At 42.3% G+C, this 18,885-nt stretch overlaps 3 protein-coding genes across 4 annotated transcripts; 1 reads left to right on the forward strand and 2 right to left on the reverse strand.

Moving 5' to 3' along the window:
• Positions 1-754: 754 nt before the first annotated feature.
• On the reverse strand, positions 755-6,122 carry LOC135483013 (organic cation transporter protein-like). Its single transcript, XM_064763510.1, has 11 exons — positions 6,036-6,122; positions 5,212-5,587; positions 4,759-4,989; positions 4,186-4,382; positions 3,513-3,989; positions 2,974-3,108; positions 2,588-2,713; positions 2,203-2,288; positions 1,817-1,937; positions 1,400-1,472; positions 755-1,186 (listed from the first exon to the last, which is right to left on the reverse strand). Exons 2-11 carry the CDS (start codon positions 5,521-5,523, stop codon positions 971-973), a joined length of 1,974 nt encoding a protein of 657 aa, XP_064619580.1. The 5' UTR covers positions 5,524-5,587; positions 6,036-6,122; the 3' UTR covers positions 755-970.
• On the forward strand, positions 5,335-11,757 carry LOC135482874 (PC-esterase domain-containing protein 1B-like). Of its 2 annotated transcripts, none has more exons than XM_064763346.1 (5): positions 5,335-5,475; positions 7,300-7,447; positions 7,833-7,912; positions 8,154-8,383; positions 9,370-11,757. In XM_064763346.1, the coding sequence occupies exons 2-5, from the start codon at positions 7,369-7,371 to the stop codon at positions 10,415-10,417; spliced, it is 1,437 nt and encodes a 478-aa protein (XP_064619416.1). In that variant the 5' UTR covers positions 5,335-5,475; positions 7,300-7,368; the 3' UTR covers positions 10,418-11,757. The 2 variants fall into 2 exon arrangements, with proteins under 2 accessions (XP_064619416.1, XP_064619415.1); XM_064763345.1 differs by lacking the exon at positions 5,335-5,475 and adding an exon at positions 6,374-6,450.
• A 531-nt stretch (positions 11,758-12,288) lies between these two features.
• Positions 12,289-16,341, reverse strand: LOC135483777 (rRNA methyltransferase 1, mitochondrial-like). The gene is made up of 9 exons (XM_064764808.1): positions 16,244-16,341; positions 15,081-15,375; positions 14,543-14,795; positions 14,185-14,301; positions 13,785-13,864; positions 13,470-13,563; positions 12,952-13,075; positions 12,702-12,821; positions 12,289-12,440 (listed from the first exon to the last, which is right to left on the reverse strand). Exons 2-9 carry the CDS (start codon positions 15,365-15,367, stop codon positions 12,391-12,393), a joined length of 1,125 nt encoding a protein of 374 aa, XP_064620878.1. The 5' UTR covers positions 15,368-15,375; positions 16,244-16,341; the 3' UTR covers positions 12,289-12,390.
• Between the last annotated feature and the right edge of the window lie 2,544 nt (positions 16,342-18,885).

An 18,885-nucleotide genomic window follows, 5' to 3' on the forward strand; every position in this document is an offset into this window, starting at 1 on the left:
GAGACAAGGGCTCATAACTGCACAACAGGTTCCTTGAAACCATACTGTTGAACAGAAAGGTTTCATGTGCAGGATATTTGCAGACAACCAGATTTTGAAGTTAGCCCTATAACCAATCTAATTGACTGTTACATGAGAGGTCAAAGGACACTGCATAATACATAGAACCTCTCTTTTAAGGACAACCTCGGGACTGACAAGTGCTGTCCATAATAGAAAGGTGTACTGATTAGAGAGGTCAAATTGAATGGAAGCAACCAATTTGGGACCAAACCTAGTGTCCTTAATCGAGAGGTTGTCCTCAATAGAGAGGTGTCCGCCAAGGGAGGTTCCACTGTATTCTGTTCATTCCAGAGACACCATGCCACTGTCACAGGAAGTCAAGTAATGGCACAGTTGAAAATGGTAAAGTTATAAGACCAAACAGGGTAAAATGGATTGGTTGGACACATTGGCGATGTCTTGCCAGTCACAACCATCATGGAGAAAATACCCAACCAGTTCCAGCCGAGGGTCAAGTTTGGTGCCTACAAGTGATTTAATTGCTGCTGTGTGTGACAGAGAGACCTCTCATCAGCAAGTAAAACCACTGGGTTTGATATTGATTGTAGGTTGCTGCTGAGACTACAGATTCTTGTTGCAGGCACCTGCGATGACCACTGCAAAGGAGCGACTTATGTTGCGGGCGCTTAAAAGTAGCACCAGCAGACGTTGAAGAACATCAAACGGCATGGAAAAGATTATCAGGAGACGGTGTACAAAAAAGGTATTTATTAAGATTATCTTATAATGAGCAAAGCACACATCTGAAACAATTTGCACATGCTACGATATGTTACGATATGTTACGATATCAAACAAACCCACTAAAAACAAAAGATTTGTGGCCTCATCATTGCTTAAGCAGAAAGTAAACTACTAACACACCTGCAATATTCTAAATCTGACCTACTGAAAAATAATCCTTTAGTCAAAACCCTACAACATCATTTTCGATAGAACTGTCTGCTAATATCCTTCTCTTGCAATGGCACGTATGAGGTAGATTCCTGTGAAGGTTTTCTACCTCTTCAATTGTCTCTGGCAAAGGTTTGTTGAGTGTTTCTGGTAAAAGGAGTGTGAGCAGGCCTGCGAGGACTGCCATGGCGCCGAAGATACCTTGAGGAAGTTGTGGAATGGTTTTGGCCTGAAAAAAGGACAAGGGGTAGTTTTAGCAGTTCTACATTTCACCGAGCATGGATTAAGATTTGATTGCACTTATGTAGTGAACAGACAAGGACTTGGACCAACATTATTTGGGTTGTAGACGGCCTACTCTTGGTGTGACATTGATTTGAATTGTTCTAAAGGATAATTGATCTAGTCTTTAATTGGAAGGCTCTTCTAATTAATTACTTACGCTGTAAATCACAAATGGAGCAAAAAGAGCACCCAATGTATCCCAGAATGAAGAAAACCCAACACTTCCGTTCCTGAAATAGATTAATGGGGCTTCTAATATGGTTGCATAAGTGACAGTTGGCCATCAATGGTGTTTAGTTACTATTTCTGTTGTGACATTGGAAGCTCAATGGCTCTGGCAAGAGCTTTGGCTGCTTTGAAGTGTGTTCAGTGAAACAATTCCCATCTGGTGCTGATTAAAGATCTTCTTGGCATGTTATCTCAGCATGCTTTGAGCGCCATTACTGTATTGCCATCCTCTCCCAAAAATTTGACCAGTGAACCAATACAAGTATAGTCTCTGTGTGTACCAGATGTTTTCAACACTGCAGGCTGTGCTGAGGCTATAATTGTACCACTTTACCTAACTGCTTACCTGATGGATGTTGGAAATAACTCTGATGTATAAAGAAAGACTGTAGAGAAGGATCCAGTGATGCCAAACTTGCCAATCATTGCCAGCGCTGTGATATAATGTGTGAGATCTGTCCCAGATGCTGAAAGCAACAGCAAGATGACATCAGAATGCAATATTAAAGGCAGGAGCCATTCAGGTCAGATAAAGCTACTTGAAGTTGTGCAACAGTGAACTACCTGAAGTTCTGAACAGTGCAACCCAATGAATGGTCATTGTGGCTGAAACATATGTAGCATATCATACAGGTAGTGTCATCTTGGAGAGCAACAGCCAAGCCCTGTTGCAGTAGCACACTGAGTCCAACCCCAACAATGACCTCAGTCACAATAACATGCCATGCTTACCTGTTTTGGATGGAATGAATATACAGCAGATATTTGCAAATCCACCAAGCAATTGAAATATTGAAAGAGGGAGGCGTCGACCAAAACTGCAATTTGAAACACAGTATGAGCATTTAGTTAATAAACTAATGAAGCAGCAAAATGACAATAGCTGACCATTAGTACTATTCTGCTCCTTCAGTTAAGGCCGGTCCAGTTTATTTAATACCAGGAATAAAGTTTATGCCAAGTAGGTGTATAAGTTGCTTTGATCAACTGCGTGCTAGCAGTAGGCCGACTATTCTTGTTTTACAAGGTAAATTTAATCAAACTATTTTTCTGTCATTGGTAGCTAGCTGGAGTTTGACAGATTTTGTGAGAAAAACATCCTATCTTATACACTTACTATTCTAGAGAGAACATGCAGACGAGATATGCAGGAACCTCTACCAGGCCACTGATAAAGAAATTGAGGTATGGATCTCCGGCCAGCTCAGAGATACTCAAGGAAATGCCATAGTAGTCAAGTAAACTAATGAAGCAGCAAAATGACAATAGCTGACCATTAGTACTATTCTGCTCCTTCAGTTAAGGCCGGTCCAGTTTATTTAATACCAGGAATAAAGTTTATGCCAAGTAGGTGTATAAGTTGCTTTGATCAACTGCGTGCTAGCAGTAGGCCGACTATTCTTGTTTTACAAGGTAAATTTAATCAAACTATTTTTCTGTCATTGGTAGCTAGCTGGAGTTTGACAGATTTTGTGAGAAAAACATCCTATCTTATACACTTACTATTCTAGAGAGAACATGCAGACGAGATATGCAGGAACCTCTACCAGGCCACTGATAAAGAAATTGAGGTATGGATCTCCGGCCAGCTCAGAGATACTCAAGGAAATGCCATAGTAGTCAAGACTGTTCGCCATCCTGAAAGAGCAAAGAGATACTAAATATTTGATGGTGGCAAAGTATAGGAATCATTCCAGTATATTGCTGCAGTACTGTTATGTAGCCCCTTCTCTAAAAGGCACATCAACCTGAACAAGGCCACACATAGGCAAACTGTGCATGGTTGCGCAGTAATGCACATAATATACCAGTACTGGAAGATCACGATGAGGGTTTCTGTATTCATACTTTTGTTAACATGCATGACATCCAAGCAAAAGACCAACATCAGGTCACACTGCAAGAATCTTTTTTACAACTAACATTGGGTTAAAGGAAGTAATAATTACTCTCCGAGAATATACTGGCCAAAGAGTTGATAATAACATTAAAACCAATTGACACGATTGACACAATTCGAGTGTATAAAAAAAACAACTCACCATATATAACAAATAATGATTGTATACATCGCCATCTTTGGCCGTGTAAAGAGATGAAAGATATGATATGCCTTTGCTGCGTCACCTGCCTCATCTTGCTGTCTGAGCAGTTCTGTCCCGGAGGCGATATGATCTGACGCACCCTCTTCCTGATCTAGTGTTGATTGAGTACCAGTATCAACCTCATGAGAACCGTTGGTATCCTTTTTTTTATCCAGTTGCTCAAATTCCTTCTCCGAGTGATCATGAGGTTCCTCTGGGACAATGGCATTCATAGGATGACATGAAGTATTTGGTAAGCTCCCATTTTCTGATTGTCTATCATGGTGACTAAGTTCCTCATTTAGATTAAAGAGGTCATTCACGCAGTTGGCTGGTAAAGTCTTTTTGTTCAATTTTGCAATTTTGTTCAGGGTTTTTTCCACCTCAGTGTCTTTTCTATTTGCTATAAGCCAAGGTAATGATTCCGGAATGAACCTGAAAAACAGAAAAACAGAAAAACTGCATATTAATGTTATTTAGTAAAGGTTTCTTTTGAACCATGCTGTGATGCCTTCCTGGGTTGACCCCAAATTCTCAGTGTATATTGCCGGGAAAATCCAATGATATGGAACAGTTTCAAGGACCCCTTAGCATCCTCATTTTCAAGTTCACCAATAGAAGATTTTATTACCAGTAACTAGCTGCCAGTACAAGACTCGGTACTGAGATCATCATTTGCAGGTGTCGCCAATTTTGCATCCAGTAAGCCAGACCAGCAAGTACCATAATTCCTATTGCCCAGAAGAACTGGATGGCAATCCCTGGGCGGGTGCGACAGTGGGACGGGAAAAGCTCAGTTACCAAGACATACCCAGAAAGGGAAATTCCCTGCAATAAAACAAGTACCATTTGCTGTAAGAAGGCAAGTTTTTCATGTTTTCACACTAAGCTAATCTGAAGTAATTATGGTTTGAAAAAGTAACTAAATCCACAATTAAGTGCATGAAGCAGACAAGCCCAGATGATGTGTGCAAGAGATGCACATATTCCGGACATTGCTACCATCCCATGCAGTAGCAGAGACGAGTATCATATAGTCACATACAATCGGATAATTTTTGTTTTCTTGATGTTTGATAGTTTGGAGAATTTAAGATTAACCTCTGATAACGCAGCTTTGTTACATTTCTTAATCACTCTTCCTCTGTAATGAGCATTGTCATACCTAGAAATCAATTCTTACGACCAGAACTGTGTACTGTACCTGATTAAGGGCGCCAATAATAAACCTCAAGATCATAAACAAAATGATATCATTGGCAAATGCAGAACCAAACCCAATAACAGCTTGTAGAGCAAGGCAGACACACATCACTGGCCGACGCCCCAAACGGTCAGCAAGGACTGATATGAAGAGTGCACCCGCCATGACACCGCCCATAAATATTGAGGTGGAGAGGGGCAGAAGGTATTCCCGATCACAGACGAGGTCCCACTGAAACACAGATAAAAACACATTGGAAACTTTTATCATTATTTCAACAGCAATGCCTTTCTCCACTAAATCAGTGACAGAGCACTTGAAATCTCATAGTCTTCTCAAGTTTCTCAAATTCATCACAGCCCTTTCTAGATTGGTTCCCATCGGGCCTCTGTCGAGTTCAACAAGCACTAATATCGAGTTATATAACTTTAATGCACTAAAAGCAACTTTTACCTCACTGACAATGGTGCTTCCTATATGTTCCAGGTTAAAAAGCCATCCATCTCGACACTCTCCAGACACAGAAGTCATATTACTGAAATTGCCGGACAACTGGCATTTTGATCCATCTTCTCCTTGACTGGAAATCCAGAGATGAGAGGAATTTTCCGGAGGCCTACATTGGTGTGGTGGAGTTGCACTTATGAAGACACTTGCTAGGGGATGCCATGCTCCTCGCATACAAACCAGGCAGATAACGAAAAAGACCAGCATTTGGTAGGTGCCGTAACCTCCAAGGGTCTCCAGAACAGTGTCTAGTTCCATCCTGTATGTTTCTAAACTTGTTTTATGACAGTCACAAACAACATCTTGTAGACATCACCGAGCTCTGAAATGACATAAAGAGAACTACTTTGGATTAAAGATATTTTTTAGATTGATCTATACTTTGTAATACTGACGTCGAATGGAGACGTGAGAATACGTTCCGTTCATCCATCGCTTTCTTGGCACGTTCGTGAATGCAGAGCCAGAATAGCACCAGTACAGTGGCAGTGTCAGTGGGAATGGGGATAGCTTGCAAGTAAGAATCATGTCAACGATTCACACTGGTTCGACCGAGTAAGGGATTCAAAGGCATATTAGAAGCCAGTGATTTTTTAAAAAACACCCTGTCGTGTATACAGGCCAATACTGTACACTACTACATACACAGTGACAGTGTACTCTAGTCTACTGTCTAGTGTATCAGTATCAGTAGTAGCTTAAAATGTGATTTTTTTAGGCCTATGTGTCTCATCTGCGATCAAAAGCTAGCCAAAATGATCAACACTCACTCGATGTCAAAGTTTCACCCCCTTAAAAACATGTTGTTCTTTATACAACATGCACAAGGTCAAGAAGAGTCTGAAGAAAGAAGTTTCAAGGGCAATTTTCAATTCAAATTCAATTCAAATTCTTTTATTACACTAAAAACGCCCATTATGGGGCCAACGCAACGGTAACATACAATTTTTACAAAATATATCATAAGAAATTACAGGGTATACAAAATAAGCTCACAACTATTAGGGCATGCATATTTATGGAGTACACATATTCAATTCATACAACATTGAACATGTGCATGTGCGCCGATGTGTTGTTTTGGTTCGACTAGTGACGCCCCTTCAACCCGACCCCGGCTGTCATTTTTAAAGTCGAGAATAATATCCGTTTTTAAACGCAAGTTACACATTTTAATACCGCTTTGTGAGTTTGATTGTGAATTAGTTGATCGTTCATTGTTGTATAGCATTATTTAATGTGATGTATAGTGTTGCTTTTATCAGAAAAATACATTAAAACCATATTTTGTTTTTTCCACATCCATGCACCCAACTCCACGTGATACTGATAGGCCTAAAATTATCACGCCCAATGCACTGCCACTGTCATGACCATGAGCATGATGACTGATGTACCAGTGTGGGTGACCATCAATGAGTGGCATGACCATTGTGTTACTGTTGTAGCAGTTTTTGGGGCCCTTTTTGTGGAATCCCTGAATATAAAAAGGCCTTGCTGGACTGGATGAAGAATGCTGTGGTCTCGAAAGAACGATGACTGGTTGTCGTTTTTTCGGGTCAGAGGTGGGTCAGACGATTTTGACAAAGAAGACAAAACAGAGGCTGACCTCAGCCTGAGGCTGAGCCCAAACATGATAACAAAGTCAAATGCGCACACTCAGAACCTAAGCCAACTTCGGAAAATGCCATAGTTCTCGGTGAACCCACATGCCCCTGCCCGGCCCTGGCCTAACATTAAAAATTTTCGTCAAAATTGTTAAACCACTACTGGTTACCACCTCTGCCCCAGAGTGCCAAAAGTGTCTTTCGAGATTTGGGATAGGGCCAAATTCTATAACAGAAGATCGGGACTGGAACCCCTTCCTGCCATGCCCCCCCCCCCCAACCAGGTTATCAAATTTTTATGATATTATGTATGCATCTGTTACTTTAGATGACATATTATTGCCATTATTTACAACATTAAGTTATAATGTCCTCATGGCCAAGGCAGCAGGTACATATAACTGTCATTAGGGTTCTTTATTTCCAGTTTTTAAAGACCACCTGGCTGCGAGGCACATGAAATTCATGTTGATGTGGTGGTGCTTATGCATGTAACATGGCTGGAGAAACATACACACAAAAGAAGATAGTGGAACTGCTGACAAACAAGTTTATTGTTGTAATTGGGGATAGTGGTAGGTGTCCCCTGTATAAATCCGTACCGGTACAAACAGCAACCATTGAGTAGGAGGCGATCATGAAAGGTCTGAATTCTCGAGCTTTAACCTAGCAGCAAGCACTAAATCTGTCTCCTTCCTTGCATCTGCTCTATCCTTTACAAACTTTAACTGAAAAATGTATAGTAAATTGGTTGCATGATAGAATTAAAGTACATGTTTACAAACAGAGGAAATGGGTGTGGATGTCCTCCTCATAGCCCTCCTGTTTTCCAGATGCCTCGATAATTTTGTTTGCAAACTCTCTTTTATCATTGTGTACTCATGTGCGCCTGTATTTTATTCTAGTAAATAGAACGGTGCATATATTTTTTGAAATTATAGATTTTTGTCTTCTTATTAGTTCAACGCAGTGTCTACAAAGACTTGGTTGTGAGCCTGCAGCAGGATCGATATCTCTCCCATAAAGAATTGAAGGATAGGGTAGGTTTGTTGCTTTTAACCCTTTCGCTGCGGCTGGTGCGCATAGCACATCATGTACATAGTCCCATGTCATGCGGTTGACGTGCCCTTCTAAAATATATTTTTCCTCCTAATAGTATAGATGGCGACACTTTCTAAAAGTTTTGACCATTCAGTTAGAAGTTCGTTCCAATGTTGATCATTGGTATTGACTGTCGGCACATGGTGGTGCTGGCCGAAAAAATTTCCATTATCTTTCCAGGGTGAACCCTCTTTCCTTGATGATATGCTCTGTGAAGGTGGTAAAATGCACAACGGTACACATTACCGCGAAGTCCGGCAATTCCAGCATAAGAATGGAAAACACATCATTCGATACTACTTCGTCACCAAAGCCTATAATGATTACTGGGAAACTATTTTTGAAGATATCCGTCGAGGTCCGAAGCCTGATGTCGTCTTGATGAATTCTTGTCTGTGGGACATGAACAGGTGAGCGATGGACAAAGAGACCAGAGCAGTAGTATGATTTCAGCAAGATTTGTCTCTGATTTAAAAACTTCCATGAAGCAAACGTCTGTATTTAGTTAGTCCAATCTGGATGGAGCAGCAAAATACTATTTTTGAAGGATTTTTTCACAAACGTCTCTGACCGCACATCAACTTTTGAAAAGGTCCTTTCGCTTTTCAAGAAATGTAAAGGTTGTGACTTTACTTGTACTGCCTAGTAAGGAAGATAATGATCTCTCTTGATTGTGTTAATGTAAGTTGACCTCTGACTAATGAACAAATTGAATTCATTTATTTTAAATGACGTGAGATGAATTGTGATATTGATTTTATACTGATACTTTGTGCTGCCATGCAGGATTTTGGTGGTAAGTATTCAAAAAATTGCTTGCACAAGATAGGCATTTCTCAACTGCTTGGGAATATTGTGTATCGTGGTGGTGGACTGCATGTCACATTGCTTAGTCATGTTCTTAATAGTATTGCGGGTGTAGGGATAAACTGACCCCCCCCCCAAAAGAAAAAAATATGTATCGAAACCCTCCTCCTGGCATGAGCTACTGGCTACTGAATATCCTTGGTCATCCTCTCCCTCACCTGCTTTTTGTGCACTTGTTTTATGAGTGGCTCTACTTCATGTCGCTTTTGCGTGCTTATGTGTGTTACCAGTGTCGTAATCAATTATACATGTTTGTATTACACTTAGGAATGGCTAGCATTGAATATCTACTTGTACTTGCAGTAAAAAAACAGAAAAGTTGGTTTAATTGAATCCTTGGTCTAAATGCAGTTTGGCGTGATTGGTAGGCCCTGAATTGTACCAATACCAAACATCAGTTGAAAATCTAGAAAGAAGAAATTGAGGTCTTTAAAACTGAATTACTAAAAACCCCCGTTACATCCCTAAGATGCTGAAACCATTTCATCTCTAAACTGTGATCGTGTCTATTCTTCTATATTCATTGCAGATATGGACCAAGCTGGCTGTACCGGTACCAAGAAAACCTTGACCGGATGCTGAATGGTTTTAAAGAGGTCCTTCCAGAACAATGCCTAGTTATCTGGAACACATGCATGCCAGTTGGTAAGAAAGCAAGGGGTGGTTTCATGTCTCGCAAGATGCAGTCATGGCGAGGGGAGACCATTCGTTACGATGTCCTCGAGGCAAATTTCACGGCAAAACAAGCCGTAAAGAATCATGGCTACGATTGCCTTGATTTAAACTTCAATTTTCGGCAGATACGTGGCTATCAGGAGTATCGCCAGCATGATGATGTTCACTGGAATCAGCATGCCCACAGGATGATTTCGAATTTGATTCTTGGGCATATAGCCGATGCTTGGGGTGTCCCTAAACCCAAGTTCATGAGGCCTCTTGATGTAGATCTCAAACCTAGAGCGCTGCGAAAGCATGGTCGAAGCCATACCATCGACTCCAGGTGTGTTGAAGTTGATCGTGGATATGACAGGAAGGTTGATGTTACACCCAGGTGCAGAATAGTGGAGCTTGATATGAATAACAATGCTAATTACAACTTGAACATTGGCTCAAAACGTAAGCGAGTAGAGCCAAAGGTGGTGACAGACAGACTTCTTGACGAAGACTTCGGCCGCAATGGGCGTCGTCGCAGGTTGGAAGAAGAAGGTATGCATCAACTTCTGCACAGACATTCTTCTCGTGACTTCTCTCCTCAGAATTCCCCCGCCTTATCCCTATTGCCAAACTCACAGAGATCACCCTTGCTCATGCCAATGGCAATGAATTTCGGCTGGAACCAAATGCAGCAAATTAACCAGAGCAGCCATGTGTCGGGTTTCTCATTGAATCACCCTGCTAATCAAATGATGGCCATTCCCCTTGCCCAGCAAATGGGGATGGTCCAAAGTCCTGTTCTCTTCAATTGTGTCAATGCCTCGCAAGTCCGACTGGCTGATTTTTTTCCACGGCAGCCAGCCACACAAAGTAGCATCAGCCAAATGATGAATGGTTCTTGGCAGAACGGACAATATTTCTAGAATATATCTCCAGGAAAGAGCTAAGACTAAGAGGAATATGGTGTCCATCTAGAGAAGTTGTAAGGTGTTGTACTTGTTGTTATACATAGATTGTGCTCAAGTGGAAGCCAGCTTATCTTTGATTTTTGCCTCAAATCAAGGCTTTTTGTGAGCTTGCTCATACAAACAGCTGACTGAGTAGTGCTTAGTTCAGGTCTCAGGTTCTTATGTTAAGAGATGAGCACCAAAAAGTGTGTTTTAGATTTTATTTAGATGTGAAGATATCCCACTGCCAAGATTTTGCATTTGAGGTGCTTGTAGAATTTACATTGTTTATAAGACCAATTGGCTGAAAGTTATATTGCATTTATTCTTGCTCAGAAATGAGTAAAGCTCCGCTGTATGCATGCAACATTCACCGACACAAACACAATGCAACCGGCAATAAACATGTATCTATGACCCAGCAGTTTTTCAGCAAAGTTGCTTCAGCGAATGTTTCTGTTCATTGATATGTCACTGGGTGTGTGTCAGGCAGCAATTAAAGGAACTCTCAATGCTTTTAAGCCACTACTTAATTAATGTAGGCACAATGAAAATTCTGCGAAAATTGTATACAGTGGCGCTTTAATTCTTTGAGAGAGCTTTTGTACTACCTCAGTGATTGTTTAAATGTGAATATAAAGTGTAAACCTGGGAATGTTGGTAAGGCCAAAAGCTCACAAATTTCTTAATTTTTCAGTTGGCGTCTGGTCTGCATTTATATTGCATTTTACAACGTTAACCCTGCTCAAAGGCGAGGTCACATTCCGTATTTAGTTTATTGTTCCGTGGTTTTCACAAAAGGGAACATCTAGGCAGTAGCTAGGGGAACAACGTGGTCTTTAAGAAGCAAATATGCACACTTGGGGGACTGTGTTGTTTGTGTTCAATTCTGCGATAAAAAAATTCATGGGCCAAGTGTGAATAGTTTTGATGTACCCCGAGATAGGGGAGACCCCTGTGTGTGCCTTAGTGTTACTCAATCTGACCTACCTGGTGCCTGCCTATAGTTTCCCTCTAAAAAAGTTTGAATAAATCGAAACAATCGAGTTAAATGAATATTTGTATTCCCATGAAAAATATCTAGATCAGTTATATTTTTGTAATATTGTTCACTGCCATGTTTGCATATATATTTTTCGTGTAATTTCTATTTTCTAGTCTTAATATATCGGCAGTAAATATTCCTCAGTTTTTCATATTGAGAGTGTGTTCATATAACTGTTGTGCACCGGAAACTGCTGGAAGTGTGGCTATTGTTATTGTAAATAAGATTATCAAATCATCAGTTATTTTGTAATAAAGAAGTTTCATTTTTCAAAAAAGGCTTAGACAGTTCTCTATCTACAAGCACCTCGTCAGGGTGTGGTATTGTAGACGTAGGTGCATTGTGTTCCTTATGCTGGAAAGATGACGATCGTCCACTCCTGTATGCAAATCCAGGGTCCTCCCTAGACACCACTCTCTCCAATTGACCCGAGGACAATTTCCCCTAGCATGAAATTTAGAGCTGGAATTGATCAGGAGTGCATGCACAATCTTTATTTGATCAGGGCACAGTTTTCCGAGATCAAATACAAAGAGGGAGCAGAGGAGTATTTTGAACAAGGAATCTGGAGATATGTCCCCAGTTGCAATGGGGGTTCTTGATTTGATCAAGACATACAAGACAAGAACGCTATGAACAGGAGCTAGGGGTCAAACTGGTTATCCTCACTACTCCTATTATCTAATAAAATACACAAACACACTTGTTCACTTGATACAAACATTGACTGATGATATTGTATTGTCATGAAAGAATTTTACAAAACTCCTGATAAATGTCCAAGGGGCATCAAACGCCCGGCATTAAGTGGATGAACATTCTACAGCAGCCCAGACATTCTTATTATGTAACACTGTTCCTAGGTATGACTATTCGCACTGTACTTGAACCATCAGTATGGTAATCAGCCTCTCTCTGTCCTAAAATTTCTTGTTAAACTGTGTAGCAGGATACCTGTGAGAAAAAGAGGAAACATTTGAAAATAGTCATTTCATTGAGTCCTATACATTAGTTAGTTCTGAAGATTGCACCGAACTGGATAAGGCTGCGCCCTCCCTTTCCTAAATTTCTGGAACGGCCACTATCTGATGTGTCGGGGAGGTCAATCCCGCAATTATCATAACTGCAGTGCTGTGGGAAGGGTTTTGTTTCAGTCCCTTTCTGGACCATTGCTCGGAGCTGACAGTAGGGGGCCTATTGAGCAATATGACATACCTGTAGCGACTGAAACATTGAGCGAATCTACAGCAGGGTTCATGAATCCTCGAGGCCTCACAGTCACAAGTGAATCACAAAACGTCAGCAAGTTTGGTGACAGTCCTTTTCCTTCATTACCTGAATCGAGGCAGAAGGAAAATAAACATGACAAGTTTGGATATTCTGAGAATATATTAAAATATTGGTAACTTAATATCAAATCAGTCATGTAAGAAATGATCATATAGTCGGATATTTTTTCTCATACCTAATAATAGAATCGTGTTATGTTCATTGCTGTAGCTATTTACATCTATCTTTTCAGGTGAGTCTGCCTGCTGATTGTCGCCTCCAGCTGTCCCAACTATATTCCAACTCTGGTCCTTTACACGCTGAAACAGAAGAAAAATCTCATAAAAGTCTCAGACTTACTGGCCTGGGACTCTGTTGTCGGCCAGAGGAAGAGCCTATCGCAAGTTACTCATGTGCGATCTTTTGCTTGCCCTGGTAATTACACCGCGTACAATGATCCTCCATTTTGCTTCTCATAACAAGGATGAAGCCGACGAAACATCGGTGATCCTTCCAAGATTTGCTCCCGCAACCTCCGATAATGAGCTCGTTGCACTAACCGCTATGTCTTCCTGCAAACACTTTGGCCACTATACAATACCACACCACCGAGGAAAGTGTAACTTTCCACATCTGAGAAGAGAATCCGAAATGTCAGAGGAGACGCAATGAATAAGGACAGCTTGGGAAAGAAAAAATACAAGAGGATTTTACCTGAAGAAATTCCTCCGGGTCTTTTAATGCATAAAGACTGAGGAGTTCCACAGCACCAGAGCTAGCCTTATGAACAACAGGACTCAGACGACAACTGTAATGTAGACAAGAAATGACATGAAAACACGGCCTGAAGTTTGAAATGACAGAGTCATAAGTTGCACTCAACAGACACTATACTATTACTGAGTGCAAACAAAGAAAGAAGGCATTGAAATATACTAAAGTCCTAATTCTTTTAATGTTACTGATTCTAAAAAGTGCCGAGTAACTAGGTACTCACTGGAAAAGTAAAACACTGGTGATCAGGCCTACCTATTTTCCTTTGGGACAAATATTTTTTCCACACCAAAGTAGTAACTCGATCTGATGATTGCTCCGACATTCCGAGGGTCCTGAAATTGTGCACAAATGTACCAATGCAAAAACATATTAGTTCAAACTTTTTGGACAAATGGCTAAGTACAGCTTCAGTTGAGAAGAAGAATTTGCATCAGCAGGTTGCAAATTAATCATGAATCAGAATGAGAATGTTTGCTTGCCATGGGATATACACTCGGGCACAAAGAATCTGGACTTTCAGTCGCAGGATGAGACTGTGTAAAGTTATTTGCCCAAGGCCATAAGGGATGCGTTCGTTTTAGATTCTGAACTTGCAATACATGGATCACAAGTCTGCACCACTATACCACTCTGCTGTTGACAGCCGTCTTACCTGAATCTTGTCAAGGTACACCCAAAGTTTCTGTTTTTGGGCCCCCAAAAGAGCTGCATCCAATTTATCATCTGTGATTGTCTCATATTTTCTCTGCGAGGCATCAAGACATACACCCTGAAAATAATTCTCATAATTATAAGACAGGAGTTTTTCTGGCTGAAAACACCCCCTTCCAGCTCGTTATTTTTCTCAAAAGGCTTCAATGTTAAAACAACATCTTCAAATTTTGCATCTGGGAGTCTGGGGAGTAAACACAGCTGGCGTCCACTCCCTTGAATGAAACTAAATAACCAATACTCGTTGTAAGCCTACCTGGTGCCTTTGACAGGAGAAGCAAAATATCTCGGCCACGTACCTGGTGAGGTGCACCTTTGCTGAGGATATCCAACATCTTTACAGGAAGTGGAATTACTTCGATTCCTTTGGTTTCCGCAACCTGGACTATTTTCCTAACAACTCCCTCATCTCTCGGGATACTGTCTTTGAGAAAGAGACGATGGAAGGACCGACGATTCTGCTCCAAGGTTATAAGGATGGGATGAAGACCAAACAAGACTTCCCCTTCAAGACTCGTCTGGAGGTCTTGTAGATTTCTCTTGAACTTCAGTCTTAAAGAAAATACCAAAACAATCAACATTTGTGGTTATCTTTAAGAGCAGCTTGCTCTTAAAGAGCCAACTTTGGCGGGTACTAGCTCAGAAATAACTACAAGACTGTCCCCTGCACCAGAAGATACAGCAGCAATTCTGGTCCACAGCAGGACCTCGAAAGGACAAGCCTACCACAGGACTGAAGATATAGTACGGGCAAGCTGAACATAGAAGAAGAACCTCAGAAATAACAAGATCAAGGTATGGCATGTGCTGATTCCTATGCCATGTCTAATAATTCACCTTTTTTCAAACTGTTGGTTTGGATAGTTCCACTTTTTACGACCTCCCTTCTTTTCTTCATTTCTCTCAGAAAGATCTGCGAGATCATTTACGCCTAATAGGTCCGTGTCAGGGCTCATAGTGGTAGAATGCTTTTTGGCAGTTTTGTCCGATTCTCTTGTACAACTCGGCGCCGTCTTGTGAAGAAAACTTGCAAGAAAAGACCATGTTTTCAAGCGGCTCTCAAACTGTGTACCATTCAGGATTCTGTAATGAGTCATAAGGTGTCGCAGCCCATTTGCCAGCATTATAAAACCTGAAACAATTAAAGAGTTATTTTAGGTTGGGGAAAAGTGTTCTTTACTATGAATAGTTCAAAGCAGTACACAACCAGCCAATACAACTGTCAATTGACTAAACTAAGATGCCAGGAGCAACCAATCGGTAAGAACCAATCAATAAGACTGCCAAGTGACTTACCCTATCGGCCTAACACAACCAACGGTAAAAGTGATAAGACAAATCAATAAGACTGCCAAGTGTCTAACACAAGGTGTCACGCACAACCAATTGACAAGGCTGCATGTGTTATAAAAGGTGCCACACACAACCAAAGGAATGAACTGCCAAGTGACTTACCCAAGGTGCCACACACAGAACCAATCAATGAGATTACCGATGTGTCACACATTCAATCACACTGACAAGTGACTCACCCAAGTTTCAACACCAAACCAATCAATAGTGCTGTCAAGAGTCCTACCCAAGGTCCTGCACAACTGCACCGACTAGCTAATAATACCGTCCCAGTTCTGAGGAGCCGGGAGACACATGATAAGGAAGGAGGCTAGGTGCCACAAACCAAAAAAGGTTGAGGCTGTCAACACTACAGACATACCCAAGGTTCCACAGCACCCACAACCTGGCAATATGCCACACAAGACCAAAACTCAATAAAGGTGTGAAGTGCCTTGCCAAAGGCCATTCACCAGTCAACAACACCCAATCAGTTTCATAATCTGTCCCCAGATGGCAGCAGTGAAATAAAGTAACCGAAACAGGAGGGTACTACCGTAGATCAGAACCGTCTGGTTACTCTAAGGTAATACCTTCCTTGTCTTACCGCTGATTACATTTCTTTTTCTTCTATGTATTAAGAAGAATTGGTCAAACCCCATACTCACCAAAAATAACCTCTACCGTAGGCACCAGATGAGAAATTTTACAATGAAACCACACGTGTTTTTTAGAAGAAAGGATGAAATTGATGGACCGTACTAGTGCGCCATCTTGTACCGCTGTCATAAATCACATATCACTGGGGACAGTAGGACAACCAGCTCATCTCTCCCCTCAGATTGCCATGTACTGATATGGAGACAGTAGCACAACCAGCTCATCGTCCCCTCAGATACCCACGTACTGACATGGAGAGAGTAGCACAACCAGCTCATCTTCCCCTCAGATTGCACGTACTGACATATCACCTGAGACATTAGCACAACCAGTTCATTGTCCCCTCAGATTGCCAGGTACTGACATGGAGCCAGTAGCACAACCAGCTCATCTTCCCCTCAGATTGTCACGTACTGACATATCACTCGAGACAATAGCACAACCACCTCGTCGTCCCCTCAGATTGTCATGTACTGACATATCACCTGAGACATTAGCCCAACCAGCTCATCGTCCCCTCAGATTGCCATGTACTGACATGGAGACAGTAGCACAACCAGCTCATCGTCCCCTCAGATTGCCACGTACTGACATATCACTGGGGACCGTAGCACAACCAGCTCATCGTCCCCTCAGATTGCACATACTGACATATCACCTGAGACATTAGCACAACCAGCTCATCGTCCCCTCAGATTGCCACGTACTGACATGGAGACAGTAGCACAACCAGCTCATCATCCCCTCAGATTGCCAAGTACTGACATGGAGACAGTAGCACAACCAACTCATCGTCCCCTCAGATTGCCACGTACTGACATGGAGACGGTAGCACAACCAGCTCATCATCCCCTCAGATTGCCACGTACTGACATGGAGACAGTAGCACAACCAGCTCATCGTCCCCTCAGATTGCCACGTACTGACATGGAGACAGTAGCACAACCAGCTCATCGTCCCCTCAGATTGTCACGTACTGACATGGAGACAGTAGCACAGCCAGCTCATCGTCCCCTCAGATTGCCACGTACTGACATGGAGACAGTAGCACAACCAGCTCTTCGTCCCCTCAGATTGCCACGTACTGACATGGAGACAGTAGCACAACCAGCTCATCGTCCCCTCAGATTGCCACGTACTGACATATCACTGGAGACAGTAGCACTAGCTCATCGATATCACAGGGGACAGTAGCACAACCAGATCATTGATAGCACTTTCGCGCTATTTTCATCACTATCAGAAGCGATTTTGGTCAGACCCCTTCATGTTACCCATGCACCACTGGCAGCTGCGAATGTGCATCTCAGCAGACGACAATGTCACTACATGAACGCTTGGCGTATTGAACAACCAAGTACTCTTGTGATTTCAAGTATATAATCTTAGCGAGGACGCTGGGCCCGTTGCGCTATCCGCTTGGCCTTCTGCCCCCAGCTCTGAGGTATGACTTAGTCGCACAGTTGCCATCTTGACATCTTTCAGACAGGCGCGGGTCAATAGGCCTATGGGCGGGCGGAATAGGGCGACTTCCACGCGACGGGACCAAACCAGACCAGACCAGATCAGATCACATCCGTGCGCGTTATACACGGTGGCAGAATAATCTAGACCGATCCGGATCGATCTAGATCGGTTTGGTCCTGTGTGAACGGCCCACTAGGCTCCAGATACAGCCTGGACAGTTAGGCCTATAGCCTGTGCTGGGAAGAGCAAGGTGATGATGTATCCGAGTAATCAAGGTGGCGCTTTGGCTCAACCATGTATATATACTTTGTGCTTTGTTATCTTGGCAATCTGATGACAAGCCCCGGGTAAAAGCACGTTTCAAGAACATCTCTTTGGCGGGAAAAAAACGCGCGCCTGTCCCCTCTGAAGTGCGCGTCAACAGATGGCCAATGTGTACAGAAAGATTTCGAGGACCACTTGTCATCAATACTTTATCATTTGGATCACATTCCAATGTGCTCCATCCAAAATTGTGTCAATACGTCGCATGTTGGTAGCATCTGTGGAGATGCGCTGCCGCAGAAGTTTCCCAGCCGAACTCGGCTGGACTCCCTGGGCAGCCCATCGCGTCATCCTAATTTGGTCCCAACTGCGTCCGGAGTGTAGACTCGCGGCAAGTTTGGTAGACTCTATTCCTGGAAAACCCTTCCAGAATAGGAAAACAGTAACTAACTAAGTGAGTCGGGAAGTGAGTTTTGGAGATTTTAGGATTAAACCATTGGCATTTACCCAGCTGTCCGCATTGAAAAAGCATCAAACACGTTTAGAAGAGGCTGATGAACCAGAAGAGGAACAGATATACTGCAATAAAATGCCGCCCATTCCTTTAATAGAGAGCAGCGGGTCCCGGTCAAAGGATTCTTTTACACCTCAGATGTATATAAAGCCTATATTGAAGGTCATGGGTCTCTCTAATAGACTGCAACGCGCCCATGTATTTCCCGCCAAAACGTGGGTAAGCGCGCCTACGCGAGAGCACGTGTCAAGAGACCCCATGTGGCACACACTGAACCACTGAACAAAGAAGTCCTGTTTCTCCACGTGGTCTCATTGTTTATTTGAAAGCCTGTTCCATTTTAAATGAGGGGGGCAGGTGTGGCAGATTTGGCGGGTGGGGAAATTTTGGCGCGCTGAGTATACA

This window comes from Lineus longissimus, chromosome 2, assembly GCF_910592395.1.
Source record: "Lineus longissimus chromosome 2, tnLinLong1.2, whole genome shotgun sequence".
Lineage (NCBI taxonomy): Eukaryota > Metazoa > Nemertea > Pilidiophora > Heteronemertea > Lineidae > Lineus > Lineus longissimus.

Coding starts and splice junctions, on each gene's coding strand:
- LOC135482874 (XM_064763346.1), top strand. CDS start 7,369: ATGGCTGGAGAAACATACACACAAAAGAAGATAGTGGAACTGCTGACA. Junction 7,448..7,832: donor TGTTGTAATTGGGGATAGTG/GTAGGTGTCCCC, acceptor TCTTCTTATTAG/TTCAACGCAGTGTCTACAAA. Junction 7,913..8,153: donor ATAAAGAATTGAAGGATAGG/GTAGGTTTGTTG, acceptor TTATCTTTCCAG/GGTGAACCCTCTTTCCTTGA.
- LOC135483777 (XM_064764808.1), bottom strand. CDS start 15,367: ATGCTGGCAAATGGGCTGCGACACCTTATGACTCATTACAGAATCCTG. Junction 12,822..12,951: donor TAACACGATTCTATTATTAG/GTATGAGAAAAA, acceptor GCCTCGATTCAG/GTAATGAAGGAAAAGGACTG. Junction 12,441..12,701: donor CAATGTTTCAGTCGCTACAG/GTATGTCATATT, acceptor TTTTTCTCACAG/GTATCCTGCTACACAGTTTA.
- LOC135483013 (XM_064763510.1), bottom strand. CDS start 5,523: ATGGAACTAGACACTGTTCTGGAGACCCTTGGAGGTTACGGCACCTAC. Junction 4,990..5,211: donor GAAGCACCATTGTCAGTGAG/GTAAAAGTTGCT, acceptor TCTGTGTTTCAG/TGGGACCTCGTCTGTGATCG. Junction 2,289..2,587: donor TGCATGTTCTCTCTAGAATA/GTAAGTGTATAA, acceptor TTCAAATTGCAG/TTTTGGTCGACGCCTCCCTC.